Genomic DNA, 14,177 nt, shown 5'->3' with positions numbered 1-14,177 from the left:
ATGTCTGTTTGTGCTTGTAATTATAGCGTGTTCGCCCGGTACATCTAAAGTATACAGGATCGCAAGGATCGCAAGGATCGCAAGGATCGCAAGGATCGCTCGCTAGGATCGCTAGGATCGCTCGCAAGGATCGCTAGGATCGCTCGCAAGGATCGCAAGGATCGCTAGGATCGCTCGCGAGGATCGCAAGGATCGCAAGGATCGCTCGCAAGGATCGCTAGGATCGCTCGCGAGGATCGCAAGGATCGCTAGGATCGCTCGCGAGGATCGCTAGAATCGCTCGCAAGGATCGCAAGGATCGCTCGCAAGGATCACAAGGATCGCTCGCTAGGATTGCTAGGATCGCTCGCAAGGATCGCAAGGATCGCTCGCAAGGATCACAAGGATCGCTCGCTAGGATTGCTAGGATCGCTCGCAAGGATCGCAAGGATCGCTAGAATCACAAGGATCGCAAGGATTGCAAGGATCGCAAGGATCGCTCGCAAGAATCGCAAGGATCGCAAGGATCGCAAGGATCGCAAGGATCGCAAGGATCGCAAGGATCGCCAGGATCGCAAGGATCGCAAGGATTGCAAGGATCGCTAGGATCGCAAGGATCGCTGGTAGGAAGAGGTGTCCACTTTTCTGCCAAGCATCGTTAAAATAGCAGTAACAAACGGGTCTTCTGGCTGGTAACCAACTGTCGAATGCGTATAAAAAGGTTGTTCGGATGGCAAGCCTTCATCGGCAGCAATATTCCTATGACCGTAATTTCCGTTGTGCACCGTCTAAAAACAGACAAAATTATAAATATGTGTAGAAAAGTAAGATGGACACTTCCGGCGCAATTTTTTTTGGTGTTTAAAAGTGGATTGAGTACGTCCCATAACGCAGCAGTTTTCAATACAATCCTATAATTACGTTTTAAAAAACAGAACTTTACTGTAAAGAAAAAAATTGTTCGTTTTTGTATCAATAAATCTCTGGGGATAGTTGTTCTATATTGGCTACATGCTTATAATCGCTCTAACAGCAAGGGGCAATATAATGCTATTCAAAAGTAGGCATAAAATTACAAATTGTGCTTCGTGATGTTTTTTAAGTTTGAACTTTTAGCCGGCAAATTTTACAGAAAACCTTGGCAAGTTGGCAATAATCCAGATGTAAATTTATGAACTTTCCTTCATAGTTAAAACTTTTTTAAAACCTATGTTACGTCCAATCGCCGGAGAGCGAACTTCAAAACATTTTTTTAACTAACATCCCGACGGGTTTAGGACTTATTCTGATTTAGACGTTATTACGATAGGTATTATAGTTCCGAAATTTGTTTTATTCTGACGTTGGTGTTGTTCTAATTTCAGTTCTATGGCTGGTGTTCCTGGCCGTATTAGGATATTTTAGAAAGAGCGTAAAACCACAAAACTTGCAAATAATAGAACGTAAAAAGCCAAATTATAGGCGCCTTCGGTGCGTTTATGTTGTCTATTGTCGTTTGTCTTGTATTTCGTAGGTGTGACCAATGATACTATAATGCCATTTATAGTATCATTAGTGTGACGCCGAATATTTTTAGCTCATTTGGTGTGCCGCAAGTGAAAAAAGGTTGCGGAGCACTGCTTTAAATGATAACTAAATAAACGGCCCTGCTCAATTTATTATTTTTTCCAACCATATAATATAGGCTATGTAAAAAGATCCTAGCGATCCTTGCGTTCTTTGCGAGCGATCCTAGCGATCCTTGCGAGCGATCCTAGCGATCCTTGCGATCCCTGCGATCCTTGCGAGCGATCCTAGCGATCCTTGCGATCCTTGCGATCCTTGCGAGCGATCCTAGCGATCCTTGCGATCCTTGCGATCCTTGCGATCCTGTATATTTTAGATGCACCTTGTTCGCCTGGTAAAGTGTTAAATATTTCACCTAGATACTCATTTCCTTTCGTGGCCGTTCTGGCAAATCTAGCCGACATTCGACTCAGCTAATCTCCATCGCAGTCGCTCTTGTGCTATATAGTGTCACGCTGCTGTTGGATTAAACACGACAGTCAACTGATGTATGCCTTACTTGCGAGACCCGTTTTTACTGCGCTGTAAGCTCTTTTATTGAAAGCGAAATATGCTAAATTATGTGAATGTACAATAAATCTATAAGCGACCTGACAGTATGCACTTTGAAATGCTATGACAGTTTGTTTAGTTTCAATTTAGTGGAGTTCAGATAGCACGGTGGTCATGCCCCCCCTGTTGAAATATACACACCTAACAAAACATCAAAACAAACTGGTTTTCGATTTACTTAGTTCTGTAGTGTAATCTTTTTCATTGAATTCAGTAAGGTCAAATATTTTTTGCGCCTCTATTTCAATTACAATTCCAACCTTTTTTCTATTACAAATACAACATTTCTAAAATATTTATTATATTTTTAATTGTTTTTTTTTGTAAACAAAAATAATATATATTCGCTCTCCTTGCTTTTAATTAAGGTTCATTGAACGTAGGGTTAAGTATAATTTTTATAGAATTTAGACTTTTTGCTTTCTCCTAAACTCAAAGTGTTGGCAGTTTGACAGTTTGCAGTGGCAGCTGGCAGGTGTCACAAGGTGTAGTTCTTCTTGCAAGCCGCACAGCGCCCCTGGGGTATACACGGACATGAGTTACTTCGCAAAGTGGGCAAAACGAATGATGGGCGGAAAGGAATTCGGGGATGTTGACCTTTAAGTCACGTCAAACGACCTTGACTTTTTTTTTGCTTCATTAAAGTTGCTGCCCTGACTTTAATTTGTGACGTCGCTACGGTTGATTGCACTCGATTTCGTTCTGTTATGAGGAGCCCGAAGAATACGAACGATTTTGTTTAACTACTGTTAAGTCAAAATTTGCGTTTACTGCCCACGTTTTGTATTGCATAGATTTCACGCAACGTTATACAAAATTGAATGAGCTAAGCCTACTATTTATTGTTCCGTGTTGCCTGTTTAGTATGGTATTAATAAAATTGCTGATCTGCATTAAAAATACAATTCCGTAACTGGATCTTGCAATATCTTGTTTTTTGTGCAAAGTTGCATTAATGAACTAACCCAGATTACTACAAAACGACAAATATATTAGTCAGCAAAGTTGATGGGGAATCCCCATAAACTTTACTGTGGCCGTGAAACCAAAAAGCTGAGTCACCAGATCTAGAACTGTTTTGGAGTTGCAGTTTTAAATATGTTTACATGAGTCTTTTCTATACTGTGCAATGAGAAACTAAGTGAAAGTAATGGTATACACAACTCAGCAGAGTGATAGTATTTACATGACTTGATTTTCATTTTTATTTCACAACAAACATATTTTCATATTTAAAAATGAAGGACAATTTGTATTTTTCGGAGATTACCTTTTAGGAGAGTATACATTGGTTGTGTGATATTTTAAAAACCTTATAACTCATAAACTGTTTGATCAAATTTTGTTTAAAAGAAATATTTTGTGACCCTTATAGAGAATCCTGCAATTTTTTCAGGTACCCAAAGTGAATAACAAGAACTTAATAAAAATTGAAATTGCAAACTGGACCCTTCAAAACCGAAACCCAAACATATGTGATTATTAAATCAATGCACATTATTACTATTTATTCTCCCATTTTTCATTTTTTTATATTTATTGTCCAATTTGCAATTTAAATTTTGATTACTGGTTTCATTATTGTACCTAAAAATAGTAGTATAATTCTTGGCAAGTGCTTCAACCGTATTTTGGAACAGTGCACAGTTTTATGTTTACTTTTATGTTAAGAACTTGTATGTATACCAATCTTCGCAATGCACTAAACTTAGAAACATACAAACACAATACTTTATCAGCCACCTAATAATCCTCTCAAATCACAAGCTAACCAAGTGCTAACTACACCCTGTTGTACTGCAAAAAGAACTTTTAAACGTATGACGAATACTAGTTAGTACCTCACAAAAACGATTATCAAGATAAATATTTGGTTATGGTGTCACAAATAGAGTATAGTATCTTACAAGCTACATACACTTAAATACATGTTGTGCGATCTATTGTACACTTCAATCAGTCTGGCAATCAACCTGAATATTGTATTGTGGTATCTTGTAAACCCCAGTATCAAAGTGGTACACCCTTTAAGAATTATAGTACACCCTGACGTGTACAATACACACAGTTGAAAAGCACTGAGCACTGTTCTAAACCAGCGCCATATGTCATTTGTGTAATCAAAACACATCTAAACAACAAAATATTACACCGATTTATAAATCTGTTTTACAATCCAATTCATAAATAATATTAAAATGTAAAGAAATAGCCAAAATTATTCCTATTTTATTATTTTCTAAAATTAAAGCTAAACCTTTTTTCATTTAGAAAGATTAACAATCCTATTTAGGCTGACTAATTTCATTAAGCTTTTTCAAAGGCATCTTGTTTACTATACATAGGTGTGCTTTACCATTGACCAGTATGATTCCAGATGGACTTGATCACAGAATACACATTATGTCTATGTACGTATCACGTACTTCTAAACAGATTAAGAATGTTAGCCGTGTTTGTTACACTAGATGTTTTCTGTTTTGCAGTTTATTCAAATTTTCACTATCTAATTCTGGTGGATATTGAATATCGTAGTCTTATCTAATTACTTCGGATGAAGTATATTTACACCTGACAATAACAAAGCAACTTTCTGTAAAACATTTGTATTTATTAATATTTTTCTACACTAGTAGAGTTGATAAAAAATAACATATTAAAATTGTAAATTGGATTAAAGATGCACACACATGTGTATTAAACAACTTTGATCTAGCCTTTATAAAGCTGCTTTTTGACCAACGATTACAGCTTTTGTGTCATTAGTACACCGAAAGCCATCGCAAACTAAACCAATCTGTCAATAACTGATTCAAGGCAGGCTTGAAACACAACTATCCTACAGTGAGGTTTGAACTCATGACCTCCAGCCAAATCTGGACTTTAGCTCTACCAACTGAGCTACAATGGCAAAGAGGGGAGCAAGTAGAGAAACAACCACATGAATTATTTAGTTTATTTAAACTATAAGTCTCATATTCCATGTTAAGATTTTTTCCCAGGAAATTAAAGACACTGCTAACACATGGCACACAGATATAGAAGAAGTGATGCCGTCCTCCGAGCCTCTTCCTTCGCTTGACGGGCTCCTCCCTGGCACGTCCTCGTCTTCCTCCAGGAAGAGCACGACCTCGATGCATCCTCTGGTCGCCCACCACTGCAAGAGGAATCGGGAAGATAGGAAAGACGGATGTATGATTTAAATTGGCAAATTTTAGTGTGTTCTGCAGTGAATAGCTTTGATGATTGTAATGCCAATGATGTATGGAGTAAGAGACTTAAAATGTTTAAAATGTCATGTAACAAATATTAGCCTAATAGTCCATCAAAATATGCTTTTTTCGTTTTTGCTATTATTTGTATCATATAAAACATTTAGTCTTTCATACTTAGTGTTTAACCAAGGTTTTTTGACAACTGATTATAAAAGTGATTTCTTAAAAAAAGTTATGTATAAGGTTATTAAGGCCCGTTTACACTACAGCTGCACTGAGCTGCGCTGGGCGTAATTTGCATTTAAATTCTATTGTGGCGAGCGTTTCACGCTTTGCTAAACTCAAGCCCCGTGCAGCAGCTGCAGCTAGCTTAAAGTTACGCTTTGCTAAACTCAAGCCCCGTGCAGCTGAAAAAAAATACGCTTTGGAACGATTTCCACGCTTTGCTAAACTCAAGCCCAGTGCAGCTATAGAAAAACGTTACGTTTTGTCGCGATTTTTACGCCCAGCGCAGCTCACTGCAGCTGTAGTGAAAACAATTCCACGCCCAGTGCAGCTCAGCTCCGCTCAGTGCAGCTGTAGTGTAAACGGGCCTTTACTCAAAAAAAATATTTTTTGATTTATAATTAAATTTCACTTCAGTTGTAAACCTGTCTAGGTACGGTTTTCACATTGCACTGTAAACGGCTGCTAATTTCACGACAGAAAAATATTTCTTATTTATCTCAGTTCTGATCGATTAATTTTTTATTTTTTAAATGTTCGTATCAGTAACTGAGTAATACATACTCGGACATGTAGCCTAGCAAGTATAACGAACAATTGCATGTTATTTTTAATGTATTGTAACAGTCATTACGATTTCGTCAAGTTTGACTGTATAAATTTTTCCTTGAATAATATTTCTGCACCATAACGTGCACTAGTCAAATATAAACTCGTCGTCACTACTCTGCATAGTAGTACTTATTCAGTGTTTTTCCTTTAATATTCCTAAATGTTTGTTATTGAGAATTATACAATTTACAATCGAAATTCGAGTGCGTTACTAAGACAAAGTTACGCTAGGGTACAGAGCGCATACGCACGCCGCAGACCGTCGACCTTCAGCTGCACGTGGATAGGTGCCGCCTCTCGCTCATCCAGCAAACCTTCAAGAACTTAAATCAGCACTTTAAGAGGAGGTACGGCTCCACGAAACCAATGACTGTGCTTAGGGTAAGATTCTAAACTACTCTGAGCATGTTTAGGCGGATGGAACTTTAATTTTAATCGTTGATCAATATTGTATTATCCACATAATAACGCAGACTTCAAACGTTTAAATCACTTTACAACATGCGATGAGCAAGTGGCTAATAAATGACATATTTTATGTGATGTCATATATTACAAAGAAAAATGTTCGTAGTTTGATGTTTCAAATACGACAAAGTGGGACACCATATTGGCGGTTGACATTTCGAAGACTATACATGCCAACGTAAGCTCCTCTTGATGGATTGGTAGCAATAGTCCAAATCACTGCTCTACCCGGACCACTTGGACTTCCCGGAAACCAACGCACGTAAACACTTCCACCAGTTGAACTTCGTAGCTCTCCATTCTGTGCAGATAAAATGTAGATTTCCGAATTTGCTTGTGTCTTGTACATTCAATGCATTTTAGGGTATTTAAAACTTCACTTTGCTTAAAAATGAATAGAAAAGCAAATGCGTCAATGATTTGTCTTTTATTCTATTTAAATTGTAAATTTATGTAATGCCGATAACAAAGTAAATGCCACCCACCTCGTATGATGACGCCAACCAAACGTCCACGGAGTTTTCATTTGGTTTGTCCACATACAAGTTCCATGCATGCTGGATGTACAAATACAGCGCCTCGTACAATTCTTCACTTTCAATATCAACCAGAGTTCCGTTGTGAAATCGACAAAGACTTTCTGCTGCAGCTTTCCCTCTTCCGTGTTTAAAAAATGCAACAGTTTGTGGAAGCCAGAAGCAAGATCCGTTGAAAACAACGCCAGGGCATTGCGACATTACTATACCATAAAAGAATACTTACTAAACCAAAACTATATAAATATATATTTCAGATTATCCAAATAACTTTGACTAAAAATTCTAACCTTTAATTTTCTGGTAGATTTTTCGTTCAATTCTGTTCCAATCAACAGATGGTTGTGGTCCTGTTGGGCCAATCGGACCAGCTAAGCCCCTCGGGCCTCTCCGGCCTGGAGGTCCTTGAGCTCCCCTCATGGGTGCTGGGTTCCCCCGGGTGCTGGATTGTTGCATCTCGAACAAGCTTCCAATTGGTTTGCACACCAAGAAGTCGTTGGACTGAACTTGTCCGTAGGCGAGTGAACTGCAGGCTTGCAGCAAAACTAGAAATGCAGCGCAAAATTGAAGCATTCTTTTGTTGTTGTAGTTTCTCATCTTCCTTGAGATTTCCTTCGTTGTTTGTCGGTGCTGTGATTCGCCGTACTTTTATAGACTTTGGAAAGCAAGGTTTCGTTGGTATACGCGGCCTTATTAGGAGAAGTTTCTATTTATGGTTCATACCAGCTGAAGTTGTTTTGCTCGCATTTCGTTGTGAAACGGTTTGCTCTTATAGAGTTACGGAATGTTCATTTGCTTACGTCAGATCGTGGTTTTACATGTGGGGCCTTATTTGTCGAATTCCCAAGGTTCTGTTGGGTCAATTTTACCTGAGGCAAGTTTCTGCAGTTTCATGAAAACATATGAGCACATACATTCGCATTCACAGCAAAGACGTTAAAAAAACATAGAAAAATTAGCAACCAATCGGTTCCGCAATAATGTATAGTTAGGCGTTTTGTACAGGTGCCATTAAAATAACGTGGTTTGACACAAGGAGCCTTATTTGTCGACATCCCAAGGTTCTGTTGAGTCAATTTCACCTGAGGCATGTCCTGCAGTTTCATGAAAAGCTGACAAACATATGATCACATGCTGGCACTCACATCAGGCCTTGTTGTACAAATTCCTTTAAAATTACCGAACTTTATAGTGTCAGAGCATTGGTAATTCTTTAACAGAAATTCCATTTATTCAATCGCGTCTCCTAGGCCTACTTTGGTCGCCACTCTTAATAAAATGGCATGGATATACATTTTGCGATAAATATCGCCATACCCCTTCCGCCATATAAATCCAATAGATCAATTGTTGTCTCTTGATTGTCACAATGTATTCGTCAAACCAACATAATCAATATCATTGTCATTCCACGATGGTATTGCGGTAATATCTCCAATAACATTTTGTAGACAAAAAAAAGCATTGCAACTGTAATTATACTTAATAGTTTGCAATCAAGCTTTGCAACGATTGCTGAGTACGCCTAAATATAATATCGATAGCCTACTTTGCAAGCTGTGGCCAAAATCACTATTACATATTTTCATTTGTTGTTCTATTGACTTTGAAGTTGGATAATTTTTAATAAAGGTTTTGTGTTTACGTCAAAAGTTTTAGGTTTTTGTAGTTTGGCGCTAAAGGTTTTTTCACATCTGTGTTTGATCGCAGTTCCTTAACCGCAGTTACGCCTGGATGGGCATGGCGCGGTTCTGCAAAACCACACTTGTGCTACTACCAAGGAAGAACAATTAATACAGTATAAAATTTTGTGATCCAATTCAGTCGTAAACTTTTCTTGGTACGTTTTTCTCAGCGGTGCTATTAAATACAACTTGTTGACGTTAAATATTTCCGGTCGGTTGGCACAAACCTCCTATAGGCCTACAACAGGGCTTCGGAGTCTGTTAAAAATAACCCGAGTCCGACTCCGGTCCGCAAAATTAACCCGAGTCCGACTCTACAGCTTGTATTTTACCCATTTACGCAACTAAATTAGGGAGGATATTCTGCAACTCACTCATATGGGTGTCATAATTGATCCACAGACAATACAAGGTTTACAAATATTTCACCATTTTCTATTACACTTTTACAACTTACATTTTTCGCAGCCGTCGCCTACTCACACCTATAACGTTGTAAGCGCGCCCCTCGAATTTTGGTATCGTTATAGAATGACAGAATCTAAAAATTACCAAAGTCGCAATGGCGCGGTATCTAGCTAAAAAGCGACATTTTCTCTACTTGTTAATAGACTCTTTCTTATCAAGAGCTGTCAATTGTTATCAACACATATCGCAGGCCTAACATTAAAAATGCATAAGATCTGATTTTGCATTCGTAAAAAAAGCCACATCAGGGTTTGTATTATGCAGGGCAATGATACCAGGTAAAAATGCGATTTGGTTTTCAAAAATCGGAAAATTCGCTAAACGTATCGATCTAGCAAAGTAACCTCGAAAAGTAGGTTCTTCACTGTTTGAATACATAATTTTTGTTAGCCCGGGGTCTATGCTGCATTAATTGTCTTCCGTTAAAATTAGCCCTAAATTTTGGGTCGTGTTCAGATCCTACTCAAAATGAATCTTTTCATTGATTTTGCTTCCATCAGTCTTAGATGTTGACAGTGTTACCTCTAACGTGCGCAACTGCGCAATTGCGCAGCTACACCAGACAAATTGCGCAGTAAAATTTGCTTTTGCGCACTTACATCATTCTCAAATTAAAACTAAAACATCTTTACTTTTTTGTAACAAAGGTTTAAGGATTTCCCATTGGCCATATTTCGTTGATGTTTGCAGCTAAAAGCAAGTAAACAAATCCAATCCATATTGACAATTGTGACGTAATAAATTACTTTGTCTAATCGGTTTTCATCTTCCGTGCTGTGAATATTTTTTTAGCGCACGTAAAATTAAATGTCTATTCAGGAAAGTCAAGCTTAAAGAAAAACATGAGTTTTAAAAACACGTAAATTTTTAACCTAATTCAACAAATGCAATTTTTACATGATTTCTGTGCAGATACAGTTGTGGGGTCAACATAATGACCCTCCCAAATTGACAAAATCATCTTGATAAATGCAAATGAGCGAACAGTTCGTGATTCTTGATTGTGCTTAAACAAAGGCATCACGCATCCTATTTTTCAAAATTAGAGATTTTGTCAATTTAACCCAAATATTCGGATATTTTATCGCGCGACCGCTTTGTTGCCATACACTTAACATATTTAACTCGATTGCAGTTGCACATACAAGTTTATTGAGAATATTTTTTTTCACGACAAATAAAAATATTCAAAATTTCGGCATATGTGAGGACATTAAATAATTAGGTTGGCACTAAAACAGCTGTCTCTTATTTGTAAATTATTTGAATTTTTATAAGACTGACAAGGAACGGTTTTAATTTCATTATTGATTTTCTTTATATGAACATTTTACCGAAGTAAAACATATTTTATATTAGTTGCTCTTATGTTTTAGCCAGCAAATAATAGCGAGCTGTACAAACGTTTTGCAGAATTTCATTCCAGCAGTTCTAATTAGCAAAAATAATATATCACGATCAGAGACTGTATTCAATAAAGCGTTTTGAAGAGAGCAGCAATTTACCACATGAAGTTTTTGATCTAACACGAGCCAGGCAGAAGAACGGAGTTGCTAGGACACAGCTATAGCTGAAGCCCGCTTGTCCTTTAAGCGTCTTCCTTCGCTTGAAGGGCTCCTCCCTGGCACGTCCTCGTCTTCCTCAAGGAAGAGCACGATCTCCATGCCGCCCACCTCTGCAAGAGGGAACGGGGAGACAGGAGCAGACAAGGAGAGGAGGTGGCGTGGTGCGTTTTTATTTCCTAATGTTGGTGTATTTTGGGGAAAGTTGAATTTCATAGATTGTAAATCAAGTTGATGTTTTATGTTTTTCGTCGCCATTAATGATACAACAAATTTATTCTGTAGAACCAATTTCCCCCATACGAATTCGCCTTTCAAAGGGCTTTCATTTTTTGCGTTTAATAAAACAATATGTTTTTTCTAATCGCTGTTTTATAAAGGTCATTTTAAAAGTCAGTCTAGGTATGGCTATTTTACAATTGCGACTTTTAAATTACTAGGTAGCCTAATTATCTAACGTAAAACTAATTTAATTCAATTTAAGAGATTTTAATTTTCACTTTTTTGTCCAAAATTGCTGACTCAAAATATGTGTCTATTGATTAATTACTTCGATATGCGCGTATCACAACGATATTCGAAATTGCAACTAGTAAATTTTATTGTTTGTGCTCAATGAATGTGTTTTTTTTAACTTTTATTCGATTTTTTTGATATTTTTATTACAAAAACGATTCTTTTTAGATTGAAAATGCTGCGATGGATTGCAAACCGTAGGAAAAATACACAAATTAATTTGGTATTGGTACAGCGCTGGTATGAAAACATATCATATTATATCGGATGTCAACTTCGATACGATAATATCATACATCACTTGCTTTGTGTATATCCAGACTTGAATTTGTACGGATAGCAATCAGTAAACTTCTTGGTTGTTCACAAGGTGACGGTGGTGGCCCTTAATAAGTCGGCACCTCGCAGTCGGCAGTGGCAACTTACAGGTGTCACAAGTGTGGGCTCTTCTTGCAAGCCGCACAGCTCCCCTGGCGGCCTGGCCTATATACGAACATATAAGGAAAACAGGGATTTTGAATAAAAATGACTTTGCTTGTTCTAGGATTTCACAAAAAGGTTACGAAAAGCTGCCCTGACTTTAAGTTGTGGCATCATGAGATCGTTATATTTTCAGAAGCTTAAATATCCGAACGAATTTGTTTACCTGGTGTTATTTGTTCAGTGTCAAAAGCTTTAAAAGTCTACTTCAATGTGCCGTTCAGTGTGGCCTATTGGGTGCTATACAATAAAACTGCAGCTTTGTTTTATAATTATAACTCCCGTAGCCAGATCTTGTAAAGCTAACGAAAAATAAATTACACAGCATAGTTCATGGGAAATCCCCATAAAATTGACAATCGCTGGGTAGATACTTAAACGTCTACAGTAGGATTCCAAATCCAAGCGTTTTCAGAACGCTTCCTATTGGCTGAAATTTTATGACGTCACCGTTGAAATTATTAGATGTAATAGACGATCAGCTGAGCAGCCTAGTACCGTAGTAGGCGGGAAATTTAGTTTCTTTTAGAAAAATGATCAGACGGGAACAGTTTTTCATAATATTATTTTTAAATAGGACACACTATATCTTGCCTAACGTGCATGTTTGTTTATCATTGGTTACCGCAAAGCACATTATTTTGGTTAGGGCGGGTCAAAAGTATAATAATACTTCAACCACCCACACCTTAACCCAAATAATGTGCATTGCGGTATTTGTAGACTGTTCACTTTCTACGTACCAAATTGAAAGAGCCCCCGAATTTTTAATTGACAACCTATTAACTCGTAAATCAGGTTCACTCCAAAATTTTCAAACAGCCAATCTACTAGCCAAAATATTACTATTGTTGATAAACATATTTAATATTTATTTCCATATTCTGTTAATTTGCCTACTTGAAACAACATTCTTAAAAAACGACTGTATGTAATTATAAAAAAAAATGCTACATTGGGTTGCCACTTCTATTTTATATCAATATACGAAAGTAAAACATTATATTTAGTGAATAATGAAAGTAAAACACAAAAATAAAATATTTTTACAGTGCGGTATTTTATAGATTGAAAAAATTTAAATTAATATTTTATTAGAATTGAGATATCATATCAATAAATTGATATTGAAGACCTGAACACATTATTATTGGTTTTATAACAAATAACTGGTGACTTAACATAAAAAGTTGGTTTAAAACATTTACCTATCACATTTAACTAATAAAGTGCACAAAGCCGTGTTTACTACAGAAACATAGGTAACATTTCTTGAGTTCCTCTTGAAAACCTTGCTTGCAAAATGTCTTATAATCTTCACGAATATTCCTGCTCAAACCAGAAGAAAGATCTGGTTGAGAATAATGTTGAGACTGTGTTTCACAAGGTAAGTTTGTTGAAATTTGTGCTATGTGTTAAGCAAAACTAATATTCCTTTTATATTCAGTGGTTTTCTTCTGTTGAAGAAGGCTTGGTGGCAGTAAAAACCTTTGAAAAAGAAAATGATATGCAATTTTGCATCAGTTATAGCAAAACATTTGGTAATTTCTACATTTTTGATTTTATGCCTACCTAGTGATAATAATTCCCTAACTTTTTGTGCAGCCAAATATGTTAAAATGTCTTCAGAGACTTTAAATATAAGTTAAAAAATACATTTTTAACAAGAGTGTTTTTAAAAACCTATTTTAGTTTTATGTTTTTATAATAAATAAATTGTCCAATTTCATACCTTTTTTAGATCTCACTAAGAGTAACATTCATTGGGATCCCACTGGAACACCATTCAAAATTCTACATACAAAACAAATGTTACAAAAGGTTCCTAATTAATTTTATGATATGTATTTGTTGTCTTAACATCACATTAAAGTTATCATTATCAATAGTTTTATATGGTTGCTTAAGCAGCAACATTCTGATGTAATTTATGCCTCGTCAACAGTTGCACAATTAATGGAGTCACAGTGCTCTTTGGGTCGATTGTGGTGCAACACTTCTTTAATAGATAAAAGATTCATCTTCATTCCCTGGAATCCTTCCAACATTCACTGGGTTCTTCTGGTCATTGATGTTAAAAAAAAATCCCTTATATATTTGGATCCTATGCAAGATATTAATGTTGATACTTGCCCCAACGTAAATAGGGCAAGAGTCTTTCTTGATAAATTGCTGTTTTCCAAATTTAACCTCCACATTTATGAAGTCGAGTCCTACAAAAGATGTTTCCAATCTGATAACAGCAGCTGTGGTGTATTTATATGCATGTATGCAAAATGGCTTGCAGCTGGTCAAGACCTTACACAATCAAGG

The 14,177-nt window shown here is 36.7% G+C and overlaps 1 protein-coding gene across 1 annotated transcript; it reads right to left on the bottom strand.

Annotated features, from left to right (window-relative positions):
* Nucleotides 1-581: 581 nt before the first annotated feature.
* Nucleotides 582-7,760, bottom strand: LOC146162607 (uncharacterized). The gene is made up of 4 exons (XM_083385247.1): nucleotides 7,444-7,760; nucleotides 7,103-7,356; nucleotides 5,132-5,254; nucleotides 582-767 (listed from the first exon to the last, which is right to left on the bottom strand). Exons 1-4 carry the CDS (start codon nucleotides 7,748-7,750, stop codon nucleotides 582-584), a joined length of 870 nt encoding a protein of 289 aa, XP_083241373.1. The 5' UTR covers nucleotides 7,751-7,760.
* Nucleotides 7,761-14,177: the final 6,417 nt, after the last annotated feature.

Source organism: Ascidiella aspersa, chromosome 3 (assembly GCF_963924565.1).
Source record: "Ascidiella aspersa chromosome 3, kaAscAspe10.2, whole genome shotgun sequence".
Lineage (NCBI taxonomy): Eukaryota > Metazoa > Chordata > Ascidiacea > Phlebobranchia > Ascidiidae > Ascidiella > Ascidiella aspersa.
Note: the sequence above shows the minus strand (reverse complement) of the source record. Positions and strands in the feature narration are given on the sequence as shown.

Coding starts and splice junctions, on each gene's coding strand:
- LOC146162607 (XM_083385247.1), bottom strand. CDS start 7,750: ATGAGAAACTACAACAACAAAAGAATGCTTCAATTTTGCGCTGCATTT. Junction 5,255..7,102: donor GGTTGGCGTCATCATACGAG/GTGGGTGGCATT, acceptor TTCCTCTTGCAG/TGGTGGGCGACCAGAGGATG. Junction 768..5,131: donor GCATCACTTCTTCTATATCT/GTGTGCCATGTG, acceptor GTCTGTTTTTAG/ACGGTGCACAACGGAAATTA.